Source organism: Pseudorasbora parva, chromosome 10 (genome assembly GCF_024679245.1).
Source record: "Pseudorasbora parva isolate DD20220531a chromosome 10, ASM2467924v1, whole genome shotgun sequence".
NCBI classification, from domain to species: Eukaryota; Metazoa; Chordata; class Actinopteri; order Cypriniformes; family Gobionidae; genus Pseudorasbora; species Pseudorasbora parva.
In genome coordinates, this window is record NC_090181.1 from 19,544,349 (window position 1) to 19,565,409 (window position 21,061).

Genomic DNA, 21,061 nt, shown 5'->3' on the forward strand with positions numbered 1-21,061 from the left:
TATGTAACCAAACCAGGTTATATCATGATTTCACACAGTGACTGCTGTCGTTTCATTTATGAGATTTTTATTATTGAATTTTATACTGTTTATTGTTTGTGGTGCACAAATCACTGGCAATGATTGTATTGTTACAGGGTACATGGAGACAGAAATTATAATGTTGCGCTGTATAGCAGGGGTGTAACAAATACATAGAAATTATAATGAATTATGTTAAAGGGTTACTTCACCGCTTTTTCATATTAAACTATGTTATTCCCTTAACTAAGACGAGTTGATACATCCCTCTCTCGTCTCTGTGCGTGCACTTAATCTCTCTGACGCGCAGTGACGATCTGATAGCATTTAGCTTAGCTCCCTAAGCCCAGTTCATTCAATATGGTACCAAACAGAGATCAAGTTAGAAGTACCAAACACCTCCATCTTTTCCCTATTTAAATACAGTTACACGAGTAGTTTAACGATCAAGTATGGTGACAAAATAAAACATGGTACTTCTCTAATCGGATTAAAAAGGAGAACTATAATGTATGGCGGATTAGCACTTCTGAGAGTACTTCGGCTCGGCGCAGTAAAAAGTCCCGGCCGAAACATCTTTCCTCACACCTCCCCCTCACTCTCTCATTTCTGTCAATAGGGAGACGTGAGGGAAGATGTTTCGGCCGGGACTTTTTACTGCGCCGAGCTGAAGTACTCTCAGAAGTGCTAATCCGCCATACATTATAGTTCTCCTTTTTAATCCGATTAGAAACAAGCCACGTTTTATTTTGTCACCATACTTGATCGTTAAACTACTCGTGTAACTGTATTTAAATAGGGGAAACGTGGAGGTGTTTGGTACTTCTAACTTGATCTCTGTTTGGTTCCATAGTGAATGAACTGGGCTAAGGGAGCTAAGCTAAATGCTATCAGATCATCACTGCGCGTCAGAGAGATTAAGAGCACGCACTGAGACGAGAGAGGGATGTATCAACTCGTTTAAGTTAAGGGAATAACATAGTTTAATATGAAAAGGCAGTGAAGTATCCCTTTAAGTCTAACAAAAATCTGACTAGTATAAATGAATTTTGGTTTTAGATTAACTTGTTGTAAAATGTATAAAATATAGAAAATACAAACGGTAAGTGAATATGACAAATTTGTCAAATTTGCTTGTAAAATAGCATGGACATACTATAATAAAACATTGATATAAGAGTAAATGGTACAAATCCTATTGTATAATGTAGCACAAATGACAATGAATTATGTATGCATCTCATTTCTCCTCTGGTTGAATATTATTGAAGAGGAAAACATATGTCACATGAATAGCTAAGACAGAAATTAACACTCCATTAAAAATGGCTCATCTTTGGTTCAGAAAAACACTTTCATCAAATACTTGTCCTGTTTATTTAGTTATGTTTTTTTTTTTTTTTGGCTGTCTTTGTTTGGTTTTGATTAATTGGTATAAAGTCATATTCCCACTAAAAACATATTCAGCACCATTTTTTAAGAAATTGAGGGATTGGCCTATTTATTTTATGTTCATGCTTCTCCGGTCCCAGAGAAATGTTTAATACTTTCAGGTGTAACCAGAGCCAGAATAATTAAAAGTCTGCTGTTTATTTTACTTTATGATTAAGGGGTTTGGGATGATCTTCTCCATTGTTGATTTTGGTTGAACCTTGGAAGAGGGAAAGATACTTCTCTCTAAAAAGGCCTGTGATAATATACAAATTTCCAAATAACATGAATGTGTTGTGTAACAGATCTGAACTAAAACAGCTGCTTGTACTTCCCGATACATGAGAGAAGTTGTGGTAATTTAAGTTTCTTGGAGTACACTATGATTATTTTTGTATCATAATTGTATTATTTATCAGGTCCCAATGGTATGCATCAAATATCTACCATCACAAGGTACCACCCAAGAATATAATCAAATAGGTTTATTCAATTTAATAGCCTGATTAAAGGGATAGTTCACCCAAAAATGAAAATTACCCATGATTAACTTACCCTCAAGTCACAATCAGAGTGTTGTATTAAAACAAATGTCCTGGCACTTCTAAGCTTTATAATAGCAGTGAATGGCTGTTTCTGTTTTTAAGTTCATAAAAGAGCATATATCCATCATATAACTGCTCCACGCGGCTCCGGAGGGTTAATAAAGGCCTTCTGAAGCAAATAGATGCGTTGTGTAAGAAAATTTAAATCTCTTAAATATTTATAAATATAATATAAATATTTCAAACTTTATGAAATGCATTCGAACTTCTGCTTGCTGTCGTACGTGCGTTCACGAGAGATTGGCGTTCCAGCATGACGTAGGACGCAGGCGTAGCTTAAGTTCCGGAGATGGACGCGGAAGCGAAAGATTGGTTCTCATGAGAACACCGGAGTGTCCTAAATCATACGCTAGGAATGCCGGCCTCTTATGAACATACGTACGAGAGTTAGTGGAAGTTAAAGATTCAAAAGGACTTTATTAAACCCCGGAGCCGTATGGAGCACCATGATGGATAGATGAAACAGAAGCAGCCATTCACTGTCATTATAAGAGCTTGGAAGAGCTAGGACATTTTTTAAATATAACTCTCTGACTCGAAGATTGAATTCGTCTGAAAGAAGAATGTCATATACACCTAGGATGAATTGAGGGTGAGTAAATCATGGGATAATTTTCATTTTTGGGTGAACTATTAATTTAAAGCCACACTATGGCACATTGGCCTCTCTATTACCATCTGTGGTTGAAAATAAAACCATATGTCCCATTGGATAAATCAAATGGCTCACTATTTGGGAGCGGAACTGTCACGCTGCAAACAATGGACTACCGATAATAAGGAATGCCCAATGAAGTATATATTAGATCAAATGTAATCTGCCGCCGTGGGTGTGTATATTGTTTTGACGGGTTTTTGTCACTTTAGCTTCTTTCATTTTGAAGTTTATTTGTTTTTATAATGGGTGATTCTCCAGAGGGTTGCTGTTTAAAGCTATACCTAGCTGGTGAGTTATAATGCTACACAACCTGGACCTTTTCTGTATTTATAGATATGAAGTAAATCTGCTATTTTCAGGTGAATTTCGACCACACAACTCAATTTTATCATAGGCTTGCGATGCTGAATCGGGATAGGACAAAAATATCTTTATATTAAGATTTATATAAAATACAAAACCTTTCATAGTGCAGCTTTTTAAAATATCGTTGACTGAATATTAGTCCCTTATGCAGTGTACGGGCGTTAGGATATTTGTAATATCTGGAAAAACAATTGTTTATTTATTCTTTTAAATCATTTTCCTACAGCAAGGCTTTCATTTACAGTGAGAAGCAACAGATGAACAAAACAGAGCACAAAAATGAAACACTGCAAATTATTAAAATTATTATTAAAATTGCTACGATTGCAGCTCTGTTACATGTGTGAGAATAGTAGACATTGGTCACAGATTAGTGATTGACCGATATATCGGCGTCCCCGTTATTTTCCCCAATATTTAGCATTTTCCCATGATCGGGTGTCGGTTTTGTAATATCGGATTCACCAATAAATGGCGTTTTGAGAATTGCGTACAAGCCCGCCATTAACGGACTGTGTCAGAGGGGAGTTGAGTCAACAACAGTGTTCAAAGGTAAAAACTTACATCCACTAATTAATAAACTTTATTTAACATAACAGCCTGTACTGCACAAATTCATAATAATCATCTAAATTATTACAGCTCTGTGGAAATAATTATTTGGCCTATCTCCGCGAAAGACACTCACGTAGTAAACATAAACAATACAGCGCTCTGTCAGGTATTTCATAAATCTAGACTTTATTAATAATTCTGATAACATGCCAGATGAGATGGACTCTCTAATAGCGATCATGTATTTGCAGGTTCATTTATTTTTCTGACAGTGTTTGCATATTCCAGAAAATATTCACTCATTAGTCTATTGAACAACAGATAAACCTTTTTAAACTCTTATTTAAAACTAAATGATATACATATATTTATGGGGTCTTGATAGACTCAACTCATTTATGTTCTCCATTTTTGAAAACAATAGACTTTGTAAATATATTTTGCCTGTAAAAAAATTGCAACAGCATTAATGTTAAAAAGACTTTTGCACTATTTTCTTTTTAAAATGCACTCTTTCAGACTATTTATTGATGTAAATGCAATGTAAGTGCGATGTAAATGTAAATGTGTCTTTTGTTAAGGATGTGAAATTGCAAAAATGACAGTGTTCAGTTAATTGCTGTTGCTATAATTGTACAAAAAAGAAAAAGAAATAATAGATAAATATCAGTTCTATGTATCGGTTATCGGCACATAAACAACCAATAAGCAAATAATAAGTATTGGTAGAAAATTATTTAAAAAATATAAATATTGGTCGATCACCATCACACATCTGTACCTAGGCTCCTGTGTCTATGTGATAATGTAGACTACACGATGGCAAGAGTGAGATGTCTAAGACGCTGTATGATGTCAGAATGGTATGGGTGAAAGCTCAGTCCATCCACCTCCAGTCCCAGGTTTGCTGTTTTACCACTGCGAACGCCATATTTCACTAAAATGTGAAGCATGTCTTCTTCCTGTTTTGAAATAGAAGAACCATGTCAAGACATGTCTTCAGTCTAAGTAATGCATTCAGTGGTAATGGTCGTTTATTTTAAGCTACATAAGGGTGTGGGAATTTTAAAACAGGAAAAGTGCTATTCAAATGTCAATCCCGAGCAGCCACTGAGGAGAAACAACATGATAGACACAGAAAATATTTAGGCTAACAGGAAGGAATGTGAGTACAGGGTTAACGGGCTAGATCCAGCAGTTGTGGCCGTGATAATTATATGGTATACTGGCAAAGGTTCTGAAGTGGTCAGCAGCTCACCGCAAATGTAAAAATGGCTAGTATTGACTGGAAGCAGTACTGCGACGTGCCTGCAAGTTTTATAGCAGTGGATTTCATTTGAGAACAAAATGTGATATAAAAATTGACAGTACAAGGTGATACAATGAGGTGAAACATGCATAAACCCTTACAGTGCAGACATGCTGCAATGAAACACTTTTTGAGAACCGATGATGTTCTCAAAAACTCCTTCCCCGCCAATGACAAAATTTTCCAGCTTTCTGTGTTTTCACTGTTATACTATAGGGGTGCCATCACACGTTTAAAAGCAAAGGCTCTGTTCTTTCTTTTGATATATTGCATGCTCAGATATTCATACAACAAAATATTCTGGTGGCCATAAAGTGGTGTCTCTATTTTCATGTTCGATACACTGGAATCAGCAAAAACTAAGGCACAAATTTCTCAGTGCATGTTACTGAGTGGGGAATCCTGTTTAATGTTTTGATTGAAAAGACACAGCGGTGTCTGAATGTACGGGGCTCGCTAAGCTAGTCGCATCCAAAGCAGTATCTATCGAGAGCCCTTGCATTAAACTATCCTCGATTAAAGTTTGCATGCGTGTCTCGAATTCTAAAGATGGCGCTTGAGAGAGAAAAAATGGAAAGCAAGAATAACAAGTTAACAGGGTAACGAAATGCTAACGTGTTGTGTTATCGATAACGATTTAAATTAAAAGCTAGCAATGTCAGATTAATGTGATAGGCAATATTAGGTAATATCAGCTATATGGTGATGATTAAGTTAGATTTACCAATATAAACAACAAGGAATAGTAAGTAGAGATTCAAAGCTATATGGAGCTACAAACGCAAACCACTCACCAGCAGGGAAAATTGTAAAAATTGTTTAAAAAAAATGCTGGTGGTGGCTGGCAACTTTGGGGGGGAAAAATGCTGGCGGGGAAAGAGTTAATGTAATGTCATAATCATCAGCTATCATTTTTTTTTAGAACAGTTACCTTGGCTATGGTGGGCAAGCAGGCTGACCACAGGCTCTGTTGATCAGGTGTGGGTGACAAACCCAAACCTCTCTGGAGGTACCGCCAGTGTATGGGACAAATATTCAGAACATACAGCGCACAGGCGACAGCATAGCCACCCCAGTTGGACACACCTATAACACATGAAGTGGACGTTAGTTATGCATGGAAAAAATTGTTAATGGTACTCCATCACTGTGGTTCAAATACATACTTTTGCAGATAACAATATAATGTATATTAATAATATAAAATGCTATATTTTTTGTGTTTTTTAATATTATTCATAATTTTGAGGGGGAAATATTCTAGGTTAAAAACAGTGGAAGATCTGTCGAATCTAAACTGGAATCTAAACCTCAATTTGTAAAATCTTTAAAAAAATGAATAAAGTCTTGAAAGCTTTTTTGTTAATCAAGATAAATGGCTCAACATCTGTCAACACAGCTTGTATTTAAAATATTAAATTTAAATATTGTTTTATTGTATTTCAACTGCTATCCAGCTAAAATGAGAATTTTATATTCTTATTATTCATATTTTCCATTCTTTTACCAGAAAAGAACCTAGGAAACACTGACACAATGTCAAAGAGCATCAACACCTCTGTTGCACCTCTAATATTGGAAACTAGTATTCTTCCTTTAGCCCCATAACCAGGAACAAATGTGTTTAATGTAACACTTTGCGTGTGACTGTGTAGGTAGAGTAATCATGTACAGCGTCCTCACTTTGTTTCCAGCCAGCAGGAAGGCAAGTGGTGCTCACTGCAGAGCCAAATGGCATCCAGCTCTACCTCTCTGGATGCCATTGTTAGAGTATGACATAGCCCAGCCCCAACTCTGTTGATCCTAATGGTTGGAGGGATAGAGTTAGGAGTAGGGATAGGGTGTGCTTGGACCTTCTAGCTCCACCCATTACGCCCACTTTACATCCAGAGAGGGGGAGCTGGACTTCATGTTCCACACATGGCTCTGCAGTGAGCAGCCTGTCAAGGAAGGATATACACACATTCGTCTCTGTGCTTACCTGCTGTGATAGCAAAATCAGCAGCCACGTCACATGCAATCAGGTTCCCATTGGGCATGTATGCTTTAACTGCTGCTTTGACTTTACCCATACCAAGCTCATTACCACCATCTCCAATCCCTGTACACACACACACACACACACACACACACACACACACACACACACACACACACACACACACACACACACACACACACACACAATCCTGTTAGGTAACAGATCTCATCACAACTCTCCCTAGTGCCAATCGTTAATTGGGAACTAAGTTGGTGATTCAAGCATTGTGATTGTTAAAAGAGATTAGCATGTTCACTACATCCGATCAAGCAACGTTTGATCAGATATTTGGGGCTTTAGCGCTCTGGTTTTGTTACCTGTGGTAGTGATTCCCGATATAGTGCTGGCAGTGGTGAAGAGATCGTCTATTGAGTCGACTAAATGCCCGATGTTCACCCCCCTCATGTTGTAGTAATTCCCGTCTACAGCACGGCCACTGCGCTCTATTGCCACCAAGTGGTCGAACCTTTGCAGTAGACATAGTGACACCAAGTATGTTAGTATGATGAGGTCAACTACATGGTACACAAGATGTGGGCCATGCTTGGGAATAGCATTCATGGTCTTACCATTCCTGCTGTTTAGTTCTATTTTTAAACGTGTGACATAACAGAGCTTGTTATAGAATAACAGAATAATACCAACAGCCTCCATCTCTTTCAAGTCATTTTTTGATCAGAATGTCTATAGTTGGATTAAAAGAATATTCCGGATACAGCATAAATTAAACTCAAATCGACAGCACGTGTGGCATAAAGTTGATTTCCGAAAAAAAAGTAATTTTCACGTATTTTTCATTTTATTTAAAGAAAGGCAAAAATGGTAGGAAATTTAAGTGAAAATAATACACAAGTTTTACCAGAATAATTAATCTGATTTTATAAAATTATCAGCTTCACATTACTGTATTTAAACCCTCCAAAATGTGGTTCCATTCACTTCCATTATAAGATTTTCAAATACAATTTGAGAATTATTTTCTGTGGTAATCATTACTATGCCACAAATGCTGTTGATGGAAGATTTATTGGATCTGGAATATTCCTTTAATAATGCAGTAAGAAATTAATAATGCACAGTCATTATCATAAAATAAACCCCAACATGGGTTTTAGTATCACCCTGAAGCGGGTTATTTTATAACAATTGACTCATTGTACCTTATCCCTCTTATTATATGGGTAATCACCAAATAACTATAAAAATGGACATGATATTGATTTGAGAGGAGATGGAAAAGACCAGTGTGAAACGAGAGACATGAAGCTACCAGCTATATACTGTAGAAAATACAGTTATACAATTTTTAGCAGTCATTATGCAAAAATATTTAGCATTCAATATTGTCATTAAACATGAATTATGTATGTCGTGACAATGTACTATACTAATTTTCATAATGTATATACACATACATATAAATTTTCAGGCATATTCTATCGCATTTGATCTTAATAAAGATGTGGATGGATAATGAGATTGTACCACTATTACACCTGGGCTTTGTGGGATCTCCATCCCGGCATAGGAAGTGAAGTGCTGAGTCAGGGCCATTACTCTGGAAACTTATTACTGGCACTGCAGTCTTTATCACACCTGTTAATGAAACAAACACACACATACACACACACACCTTGGTACATTACAACAACACCCTATATATTTATAGTTTTTCTATAAATAAAAATATTAATATTGTGAATTATTATTTAAAGAAACGTTTTAGATTCATATTTAAATTTATTTTAATATGTAATTACTGTGATGACAAAGCTGAAACTTCAGCATCATGATCCTTCAAAAATCATTCTAATATGGTGATTTTCAGTTAGTTCAGTTAGAATCAAACTGGCATGTCGCGTCATCACATCTGACTAGCAAACCAGAGAATATCTCAAAAACACTAAATCAGCAACTAAGGCCAAATGCGGCACCTTTCTTCACAGCATCCTGCATGATGTGCTGATTCATCTCCAAAGCCCGCTCATCAGTTACGATGACCACCTCTTTGCGGAGGGCTTGAAGCATAGCTGCCATGGCGATGGCCCCGGGCGGGCCATCAGTCTCTTCAGGGGGGTTGTGCATGTAGTGTGTGGGGAAGCCAGTAGTGATGAGAACAGAGGAGGAATGGGACAGAGAGAGACAGGCCTTTAGGAGCTCATCCTGCAAGAACAGGGCCCGAATACCCCTTGCACCTGCACACAAATCAAAGAATTACAATGTATGTATTTTAGTGATGAAAGGGAAGTGGGGGCAGATCTTTTATTCCGCTTGATCACGTACAGCCGAGTGCATCAGATTATAGAAAAAGAAAAAAAATGGTATTAAAGGGTTATGAATTGAGAAATCAACTTTCCCTTTTAGCCTTTGATATATAAAAGGTCATGGTAATATAAGAATATCCTGTAAGTTTCAGAGCTGAAAATGTCCTTGTTAGTAAAAGAAAAGCTTTTATAGACACCAGGCCCAGAGGAGGGTGAGGATTAGAAAGGTGAAACGCTGCCTCTATGTGTACGGTGCTTCTGTAGACCCGCCCACCGACTCGAGCTAAACTGATCGCGTTACCGAGCAATAAATACGCTGAAGATAGCAAGATAATCATTTGTAAACAAGACTCAGGTGGACACTGGATTTGCAGACATATTGAGATTAAAACACAGTGTTCTATATTGTAGAAACTTCTATATTGGATCCGACAGGAATGGTGCAACACACTTGAGTAAAACATGATAGTATTGCATTGTTAAAAAAAATCGATTATGTGTAGCCTACGTGTCTAACAGAAAATATCTTTGCACGCTGTCACAGGCTGGATAATCCCTCATTTGTTGGTTCATTGGGATTCGGGTTCAGAACAGATCAGATGGGATGTGTTATGGGCCAGGGGGCTAGCAAAGCCCAACATCCCAGGGCTATGTGTTTTCCAGACCAAATATGTTTTTCTTTTTTCAAAAATTTTGATCGACACAAACACTTGTTTCGGATTTAGTGATGTTTGTTAGTCTTTTATGACTCCATTTGTATAGTAAAAGTTATTATTACTGTTTTTTATATGTTGTGACTAAATAAAGCATTAAAAAAAGAAATGCACTTTGTTGCTTGATACCTGGGTCTTCAACAACGAGCTCCTCGATTTTTCGAATCTGTTGAACAGCTCTTTTGCTCGCCATACTGTAAAGCTGAGGACTCTGGGAAATGCAGAATGTCAAAGGGCATTGTGCTGGCTCAAGTGTGAGGGAAGAAACAGTTTCTGCCTTTTGATCTGTGATGAACATGCTGCCAGGAGAGTGTGTGAACGCTAGAGCGGGCTCTGCAACAGTAAAAAACAAAATCTAAAGGTCAACATATGCAGTTCTTTTACACAGCATAAAAATGAACTGTGTATGCTGCAAAAATGACATTACTGTATGTAAATGTACAGCTAAGTTGTTCAGTGCTGTCTAGGATGTTCTGATCAAAATATGGCACACATCTGTATTGTAGTCTCTTGAATTCTTACTGCAGCTCTGTACAGCCTCAACACCCGTGACCCCACAGGCCCAGAACACAGGCACATCACCAGAACACACTTCCACTGCGTCCCCATAGTCTGGACGTGACAAGTCATGGATGCCCAGCAGCTCTGTAAGAGAGAATCAATGGTGTTTTGTGAAATGTTGAACTCTTTGCCCAGCACTGACAGAAGTCTTTTATGACAATACTTTATGATATTTTCCGTCTTTTATGACAATACTTTATGATACAATACTTTTATGACAATACTTTATGACAATACTGAAAAAGTACAGATTCTCCAGAAAAGCATTGCTTATGCACTTGTAAAATAATTTGATCACTGAACATTAAACAGCATATTATTCTGTGCGTTCGCTCGGTGGCTGCTGACACATTGCACTGCAGTAAGAGTAAATCGTTTCTGCAATATAAAACCGGAAACCGAGGGTAACGCAGATACGAAGCAAATTGCTAACACTACGCTCAAAAATCCCGGTTTCTTAGTTAAAATAGCAATTTTCTCACGATTTACAAATAGTTGGAAACATTGGAATATTTTAAGTACTCAACTGGACATGATATATAACACTGGCATAGTGGTTTTTAGATATTTTACTGAAATTTCTTTACATAGTACACCTTTAAAATTGAGAAATCTTAAAAAAATATTTAGAGCTGTATGTAAGTTAGAAATAGCTCATTCTAAGGTTATAAAACAATGGTACATTAAGTAAGATTTTTATACACCACTGAAAACATTATATTGCATTTCTGTCAGTAGATCCTCAAAAATACTACACACTGCACCTTTAAGGAGGACTACTCATTATCCACCTCTAAGCTCCTAAAATGTTAACAGTTCAAGTATGTTTAGACATGTTTTGATCAGACACACACAGCTAAGTATTTGCTCTTAGGAGCAAATTAGTCATTCTACATGAAACTACTTGGCATTTACATTGGCCTCAAAATGTATTTAGACACTTAAAAGCCCCACAATTTATGAATCTCATTTGTTACATAATAGCATATCAAACCCAGTGTTGTTATTGTTAATGAAAAACAATTAAAATATTTTTATATTCATTGAAAAAGTGAAAAAATATTTGATAAAAAATAACTTAAATTTGTGAAATATTGCCTTGGGAACTAACTGAAAATAAGCTGAAGTAATAAAATGACTAAAACTGTTAAATTAAAGCTAAACAGAAATAGCACAAACATATTTTAAGTAAAATAAAAAAAAACTACTGTACATATACTGAAAATTAAGACAAAAACATTACTTACCTTTGGGTTGTCAAATGTTGCAGCATGGACTATGTTCATAGTTAAAGTAGTTAAAATGTACTTATAATAGATCACCTGTGTGAACTTGAGAACGGATTTACTATTTATACTAAAATCACCTTAAGAAAAGCATTTTGTTTGGACATGCACCTTGCATCAATATTTGGTATTTAATAAAAATGTATTTTATGTTTGCCAGATATGTTGGCCCATTGTATAGGATTAGAAAGAAACTTATTCTTTTGAAACCAAGTACATACTAGGGTGTCCAATATGGACAGGGCCTCCATGTGCCAACGGGATCACGTGTGTGCACTGAGCCGCAGCATCCAGCTTGTCTTCTGGTACAGGTCTCATGCTCACCACCATCGGACAATGAAACTGACCTGCTCTAACACAAGGTACTGATGTCTAAATACAAAACAGGAATAAGCACTTAGTTGGCTTTCCTTGTGGTATTTTTTTACAGTTTAAAAAAAAAAAAAAAAACATTCTAGGACTAGAAATTGTGTAATACGCTGTACTGTACATGAATGTAATCCCTGCACATGGATGTAATCCAGGCCTGTGGTGTCTACTGACCTTGTACATGCTGACATTTTTACCCTGTTCCACATTTCTCACCGGAACCCCAGCGGCCTCCAAGGCTGCTTCAAAGCCAAAACTACAGCCGAGGTAGAATGTGACCATGTCCGCAAGTTGAGGAGTGTAGGAGGATAAACTGGCAATCTTCTTCATTAGCTTGCCATTCTCAAACACACAGTACTCTGGACAGTCCTCCCTGAGTGAAAGACAGGACAACACACAAGTATCTCCACTTATCTGTTGCACTTTCACCATCCACCATATATCATGTCATTTTACATAATACAGCATGCAAGAGTTTGAATTAAACGAATATGTGAAACATACTGTAAAGTGAGGGGTTATGCACTCAAAAGGTCCCAGACTGTTTTTTTGACTTCCAGTCCATCTCTTGGTGTAATTATTAATATAACAAGATGATCCTAGAACATTTCATTGCGAAAAACAATTAATCTTTTACACCCATCCATGGCTAAACATAATCTGTTAAAGGGGCCATATTATGCTCGTCTTGATTTTGTTTTATGGTGTCAAATTTGATATTGATGCAGCACCTCTTCCCAGCATTATTATTCAGAGTTGTTCATGGAGACCATAGCCACCAATGTTCTCTATAATCAACGCAGTCCTGTTTAGTTCCCGTCTCCATGAAGCCCCGAAAAGTAACGTGCTCCATTTGGTCAACTTGACCTGTGTGTTGTGATTGGTCAACCGCTTTGAGCGCGTTTCAGAAATGGCATGCCTATTACCATAATCACAAGTTTCAACACACTACTAATGCAACGCAACCAAGCCTCACCCCTTTATTTTGTGTGTACCTTGGGAATGTTTTAAACAAGGAACAACATTTACATTTTTGGTCTCTAGCTCGGGATGTCACCTCTTATGGAGATTTCAAATGACCCAACACCTGTGAAGAGATGACAGGCCTTGTCCAAAGCAAAATCTGAATCTTTGTGCACCACTGCCAAAGTTTCTATATATCCTAATCATTATGATTTCTGAGAAAAGCTGTTAAAAGTGGATCAGACCAAGCACCACAACACACTCGTAGCCAAACAAAAGTAGGGGGCGTGTGCACAAATGATGAGGGAGGAGAGAACATGGGCAAGAGGTAGATATGAAGAAAGACTGTAGAAAGAGAGATGGCCGAGACATTACAAAAGACAAGTTAGATGATTATCACTGGAAATAATAGGGTTATGATCAGGCAAGAACTTTAAGACTCATGTTATTATTAGAAAAGCTTTCCAGCGCTGGAGAGACCCAAGTGTGAAGGCTTGAAAACAGGTGGCGAAGTTGTGTTGTTTCTGCTATGGAGCAGAACATGAGTAACATTGATTTTGAGAGCTTGTGTGCTACTGGCAACTAACTCTTGCTTTATACTTTTCTGTACTATGTATATTTTTCTTGTTCTTTCTTGTTGTTCATTCATCATCTTCGCCTTATTCTTCACGAAAACTTTATTTTACATAAGTTCTATGATACAGGGAAAATGCTTGTGCATTTTCGGGTCGGAGCAATGAAGGGAGGGGTGTGTTCATTTTATGGCGATTTCAAATATTGCTTTTTACAATGAATCTCAGAAATCACTTAGTGCACCTTTAAAGCTACACTTTGTAACTTTTTTTAGTTTATTCTTAGCTAAAAACACTTAGTTCTTTCAAAAATATATGTGCTCATTAATGTATATTTACTTCTTTAGTATTCTCGTAAGTTTATAATATGCCATTGAAAATGCATACGGTGAGGGTTTCAAATGTTGGTCACCATGTTGCCCCTCTATCTTGAAAGTACATTAGCCAAAGAGGGACATACCCATAAATTCAAGCTTCGCCTTTCGCGTACCTCTAGCTCTCCCTCGCACCTCCATCACATCAACTGATCTTTGCTCACGGAGAAAATGATATAGCCTACAATGTAAATTTTGCCTTATGCTAGTGATGTCGTACAATCTACAGAATAACGATAGCACTGATAAGTTACTTTACTAAGATTAGCATGCATTCGTCTGGGAACCGGATAGCTGATATTAGCAATGAAATGGTAAAAAAAATAACGAAAACGTAAAATTATTATTCATTTTACATAGATGTCATAACCTACATGTTAACTGACAAATTAAATAACTGCAAATTATAATAGTTTTCTAAAGTAACCTCATCACTTGATGAACACTCATGGACAAGGTCGAACTGGAAGCCATGGACTTCCTGGACATCTTGGACTAAATCGGCTACTGTTGGGAGTTAAAACGAAATCGGAATTGAGAGGAACAAACTAATATTCACTGGATGGTCATATACCTTTTCACAGCTATGGGGAAATATCACAGTATAGCTTTAAGGAACAGCCTCCCATTGAGTAAATAGGTGGAGAAAAAAAACTAAACAAAAACAAACAACAACAAAAAAACACCTTCGTGAGATATTTTATTTCATTTAAGCAGTCTGAGCACTCTGGTGTGAAAATACCTGATGTCAGATCCTGTGGCGAGGGGGCCACAACTCCATTCTCCGCATTTGCTCCTGTACAGCAGAGGGAGCGGGCTGCCGTTAGCTCGACAAAACGCCTCAAAGTCATCAGCATGATCCTTGTGCAAGATCACCACGTTAGCCTGTTGATATCCTGTCAGTAAACATTTTCTCTGTGAGACCTTGCAGTCCAAATATTTGGAAAATTATTAATGTACAATTTGGTATACAAATTTGGATCTGTATCACACAAGATCCTACTTGAACAATAAACTGAAGTTTCAGCTTTCAATTGATACAGCTAGGCTACTGTACAATTATACTGAATTCTTAGTCCTGGTTTTATTCATTTTTAATGGGTTTAAAATTACATCAGAAACAGAATTACATTAATGTTCCCTTAGGATAAGACATCCAGCTTAAGTGCTAAAGTCTGAAAGTGAACCCACGTGAGAGAAGATTAACAGTAACAGTGTCATAAAAGACGATGCAGTAGTCAAGTTATTGGTGAGGCTTTGCACTATATGCAGAATGGCACAAGCATTTTAAATGTATTATCAATAGATTTACAGAAAATGCACACTATGTACTTTGTCAATGAATTCAATTGTTTAATAGGCGACTGTTTGTAATTTAATAAATTAATTCCAAGCACATACTCTTTTGTCAAGGTGCTAACACAATTATAAAACCATTAAAAAAAAAAAAAATAAATAAATAATAATCAAGATTTAAGGTATTATTAAGGCAACATGCCATGCCATCTTTCATAGCCTACCTGCTGCTATACCAGATGTGTTCTTAATATCCCGACTCTGCTGGCGAATAACGCTCCGCAGAGCACGCGGAGACAAACCTTCTGACCGCCACATGTTAATAACTTTGCTTTATGACAGCCAGACACTTTAAAGCCCAGCTGGTTAATGATTTTAAGCTGATGTAAACCCTCTGCTGTAAACATTAAAGCATTTTTGTGCATACTAAATTGTACCAAACATTTTTAAATCATACCTGGCCTCATGTTTGCCCGGGTGCTGTATTTCAGTCCTACAGCACGACGGAGAAAATGTGTCATACCCGCACATTTCAACACCACTGCGGGAAACATTGTCACAGGTTACTGGTCTGCAAATTATGATGTTCAGGTTTTCTGGAACATGGAAAATCTGGAAATATCAGAGAAAAAAAAACAAGGAATGTGTATGTGCATGTGTGTAATTGGAATTGGAAAAAACAAACGAAAAAAAAACAAAACATGTAGCCTATCATGTGTCAAGTGTAATGCGTGTGAGGGGAAAATGAGTAATATAATATGCAGAAACTGAGTAAAGAGATAAAGTTGAATTCACAAACAGACTTGTGTCTGATTTAATTCAACGTCTTCAGCTGATAAGTGAAAACACATCATGGACATTATTTAAATTTTTTTACTTTCTCAAAATTAAGATGATTTGTTCTAATTTCCAGGAGACTATAGGGTTCAATACAATAACATAATACACATTCTATTACATATTCTGTATGTGTGTGTGTGTGTGTGTATCAGAAAAATGTATATATTACGATGTCCAGAAATCAATTCAATAGTTAATTTATTGGTATAGAGGTTTAATTCTTGCATCCAAACACAATATAGCGTTGGTGGCAAGATTTTCACAGGAAGTCATTCGCAAACTTTGCTTCTAATCTCTAATGGTCCTTGTTAAACTTGTCAGAATTTCTGATTACTATCTGCCCTCGTTGTTTTTTTCACATCAAAACCGAATATCATCAGTGGTTTTACATCAAGAGCAGGGACGGTTTTTGCACATTTTGTTTCGTGATTTTACCGGAACAAATAGAAAGTCTCTGCAATGGCGTTAAGCGATAGATTAAAGCGCTCTGTGCTCTGTCTGTGTGAAGACTGCACAGTATGCACCAGCCACAAGAGAAATCTGCACCACTGATAACGGCAACGAGCGCAGATCGCCTAAACGAATTAAATGATGCTCTTTTAGTTAACGAGGTGTTTTGTTTGTATTAGTTAGGTTCATCCTTGCAGCAAGATGTTTCAAAAAGTAGTGGGGACATGTCCCACCCACAAATTACACCTATGGTTCAGTATAAGGTAGGCCTATCTGAGTCCAGGTTCAGCTTAGTAATGTTACAAAATATATTTAAAAAAATTAAAAAGCAGTTGGACTTATCTTGCCAAGACGCGATTATAAATTGTTTATACTCTTATATACAGAAATGGACAATGGTGAACATATTTTAGACCGTTTGCAAACCCTTAAAGCTTACAAAAAAGTGCAGTACAAACATTACACTCACTTATCAACTGCATTTGTTAGTTACCCATTTAACAACGTTCAGTCCTACCTTTGCAGCCTTCGAAGGATGCAGCCTCTGAAGTGGGATACTGCTACAATCTGCCCTATTAGCTTAGCTCCTCTTCTGAGTAGCCTGTACACAGTCCACCATGTTTATCCGCTCACCAGAGTATTTAATGACAGCATTCAAGAAAGAAATGCATTCTTAGTAAAGTTAATTAAATCAAGAGCAGTGAGTGATTGTTTTTTTTGTTGTTGTTTGGTTCATACTACCAGCATACTATATATTTTACAATGTGTCAAAAACAAACAAGATAACTGGGTTTTATACACGTTATGCACCCTTTTCCAATTTTCTGTGTGCATGCTTTGGGTGTGGCTCAGAAAATCATCCATCAGAATAACCATTATGGTTTTACGAACACATGTAAATTATAAACCTTTCATGATGATGAGGAACGATAAAGATAATCAAAACCAAACAATATGTTTCGTTTTTGGCAGACTATGCGTATCCGATGCTATAATTTGTATGTATAAACTCCTATAAATGTAACAATGAGCAAAAAAGCCACACCACACAAATGGCTTCAATAGGTTTATTTTGTTAGCAAGCATGCAAATATAATTATAAAGGTCTTCTTTCCATCAATTTCTTACTCACACATATAAGATTTCATGAGGTTAAAGGCTGGAATACACTACCCGATTTGTGCCCCGATTTCCCCCCGATTTAGAATCTGAACAAGTTGACGCTAGTTGACAAAAGTCAGAGCCAGTCTGCAGATTTGAGCCGACAGATTCCACGAAAAATCGCGTAGTATATCATGGCCATAGACTCCGATTTTTTAGCTTCAGATTTTGATTCCATGCAGTCGGAGGATATCCAACATGTTTGATATTTTGAGCCGATTTTAGAACACGACGCATCGCTACTGAAACCGGAAATCACTGACTACAAGCCAAATAAAATCAACAAACAAGAAATGGAGACCAGCAAGATCACAAAGTGGAACTCCACCACGGAAGAAAAACGTATTCAGCTGTGGCAGGAGCGCGAGTGTCTCTATAATGTGGATGACAACTGTTACCGGTAGTAGACAAAGAAAAAAGCTGATTTTATGTAATGTAACTTATACCCTACTTATGGTCAGTCTGCACAAATACCTTCTGCTTTGCGGCCCCTTAAACCTTAAATATAGGGGGACCTGAGTCACCTTACTGTGTACTGTTGTAATTATTAGTACATATTTTTTACATTTTATTTTTAAAGGATTTTTTTATTATTATTTTATGTTTCCTGAGGTATACTTGTTAATATGGTTTTTACATAAAAAAAAATGTCAATTTAGAAATAAAAGGCATTTTTTTCTATACTGATATTAGCCCTCTGGCTTGAATGCTCTGTTTCAAGGGGTGTGTCTGCTGCGAGACTTCAGTGAAAACACCATAGACAGTAAAAGAAATGGACACAGCGACCCCATTGACGTCAACGGCGAAATAATGAAGTCAACCTAGGTGCACTCACTTCCTGATGGCTGAGCGAACTGCGCAGGCTCAGACTGAGCTTGAAGACGTAGATGTGACGTAAGCCTCCTGTCTGACAGCTGTAGGTCTTCTAGTAGTTGTGGAAAGTGAAAGCTGAATCACGTTGTTTAAATATTTTCTCCCGTTGCTTTTGGCTCACTATGGGCTTCTCCCCATTCTTCCCCCTTGACTTTATCAGACTTTATGTCTCCACGTTCCCCCGACTGTCTCATAGACAGTAAAAGATTGCCTGCGAGCGTCTCCTCAGGTCTATACGGTAATTTCTCAACTGTGCGACAGAGTCGCGTTGGTTATGACGCAATCGTTAGCCTATTTTTTACAAAAACAGCTTCTGCGGGGCGATAGTGTAAGATACAAGGTAACGGAGCCTTTTATGCATTGTCGTGTTTCTTTAGAAATAAACAATGGACAAATGGAGTCTTTAAACGCCTCAGATGTAAAGTTATTCACTGTCAAAGTGACTCAAAAATGAATGGGAGTCAATGGGATGCTAACAGCAGGTGATGGCTTGGTTAGCAATGGCAGCCCCTAGGGGTGGAATGCTTTCCGAGCGCTAGATTACCCCCTTGGAAAACACCCACTGTTGTGTTTGGCTGACATCGGTGCATTTGAAATGAGATTATGTGGCGGAGGGGGCGTGGTTGAGTGAGGCACGAGCAGCAGCTGCAGCGCTGCCAGTCCAGAATAACAGAGAAAGATTGCTGAGAAAGTGTGATTGACAGATCCGAACATTATAAAGAGTGTTCTTTGATCGTTCTCTGTAGTTTAATCATTTAAATAAAAGATTTGTTTCATGCTTCTAACAGAGGCAGAGAAAGACAGCTAGAACTCTGTTTACACCGATCAAACTTTCTAGCCACTTAGGGACAATATTCAGGCTAAGGGAACTCGTATTACTGTTGAAAAACCTCAAAATGAAAATATCATGCCATGGGAGCTTTAAAAAAAAAAAAAAAAAAGACCAAGCATTCAAACTATGTCAGAGTATCCACAAATCTTACTACAGTGTTGTAAGCAGGGTAGCCAGAGAGATTTTTGACGCTGTTGCGGTATGAACAGTTAGGGGGGCAAGGAGCATTAACATGTGCATTTAAATTTGCATTTAAAGATACATGCGCGAAAACAGCATGTTTTTGCTTCCACTCAAAAATTTACAACATGGTAATAAATTATCTGTAGAGTATTTTGAGCTGAAACTTCAGACACATTCTGATGACACCTGTGACTTATATTACATCTGGTAAAAAGGGATATAATGGGTCTCTATGTCAGGATTTGAATTTTAACTAATGCAAGTTATCACGTTTACAATAATTTTATTTTTTAAAACAATGTTTTGATTTTTGTTTCATTTCTTTGCAGTTTTGTGAATGTGTTTAATAGCATTGTGACAACTTGCTCATATTTGAGAACATACTACTATTAAATGGGTGTTAAATGAAAATATTTTGACAATAAAGGCCTAGTTCTAGTAAATAACTTGACAACCAGCCTTGATTTACATATGTAGGGATATAGGGACCTGAGTCACCTTACTGTATACTGTTGTAAATTTTTGGTACATATTTTTTACATTTTAGTGTGACTTAAATTAATTTGATTCTACGTTTCTCTCAATATGAGTTTCTTGAAGGGATAGGACATTAGAAAGCAGGCGGCAGAAGAGCAAATAAGGACAATGCAAAACAAAACTTGGTTCTCTTCTCACGAGAGCTATTCAGTCTCTCAAACGTGCGTACGACAGTTGGCGGAAGTTATATAGATTACAGGTTATAAAGTTTTAAATATGGAGATTTTTCTTAAATACATTGCTTCAGAATGTCTTAACCCCTGGGAGCTGTGTGGAGCCCTTGTATAATAGATGCACTTTTATACTTCAAAAAAGAAAGGACATATAACTCAAATTGTATTCGTCGGAAAGAAACATTTCATATACCTAGGATGATTTTGAGGTGAATAAATAATGGGCTAATTTTTATTTTTGGGTGAACTCTCCCTAACGCATTACTAGAGCTAATACTGCACAGTCACGACAGGACACGAACGTGACATGTCAAGCCAACTATCAAGTTGTACCCCCATACAGGTTACCGTTACGTCATGAGCGTTCTGCTGGGCTGCACGAAATGTGCTGTCGAGACTTCCGTGATTGGGGCAAATCAAATAAATGTCACGCGACCTGTCGATTCACACATAAATAAAATATATTTTCGGTGCTAGTCGGATTGGCAACTTCGCGACGTTACCAGAAGCATTTATAAAACTCACCCATCGCTGTGGATCAGAAGCGACTGCAGAAGGTCAACAACGGTTCTGTTAAAAACAAAACAAAATGGCCAAAAACGACACTACTGGTTTTATACGCACGGGG

General features: G+C 37.2%; 1 protein-coding gene across 3 annotated transcripts; it reads right to left on the bottom strand.

Moving 5' to 3' along the window:
• Window positions 1-3,803: 3,803 nt before the first annotated feature.
• dglucy (D-glutamate cyclase) lies at window positions 3,804-21,024 on the bottom strand. Of its 3 annotated transcripts, XM_067455417.1 has the most exons (14): window positions 20,959-21,016; window positions 17,192-17,275; window positions 15,842-15,996; window positions 14,831-14,984; window positions 12,354-12,552; window positions 12,032-12,182; window positions 10,486-10,608; window positions 10,093-10,296; window positions 8,921-9,181; window positions 8,483-8,582; window positions 7,304-7,452; window positions 6,927-7,046; window positions 5,877-6,031; window positions 3,804-4,598 (listed from the first exon to the last, which is right to left on the bottom strand). In XM_067455417.1, exons 3-14 carry the CDS (start codon window positions 15,936-15,938, stop codon window positions 4,449-4,451), a joined length of 1,863 nt encoding a protein of 620 aa, XP_067311518.1. In that variant the 5' UTR covers window positions 15,939-15,996; window positions 17,192-17,275; window positions 20,959-21,016; the 3' UTR covers window positions 3,804-4,448. The 3 variants fall into 3 exon arrangements, with proteins under 3 accessions (XP_067311518.1, XP_067311519.1, XP_067311520.1); XM_067455418.1 differs by lacking the exon at window positions 17,192-17,275 and having other exon boundaries at window positions 20,959-21,024; XM_067455419.1 differs by lacking the exons at window positions 15,842-15,996; window positions 17,192-17,275; window positions 20,959-21,016 and adding an exon at window positions 15,609-15,727.
• Window positions 21,025-21,061: the final 37 nt, after the last annotated feature.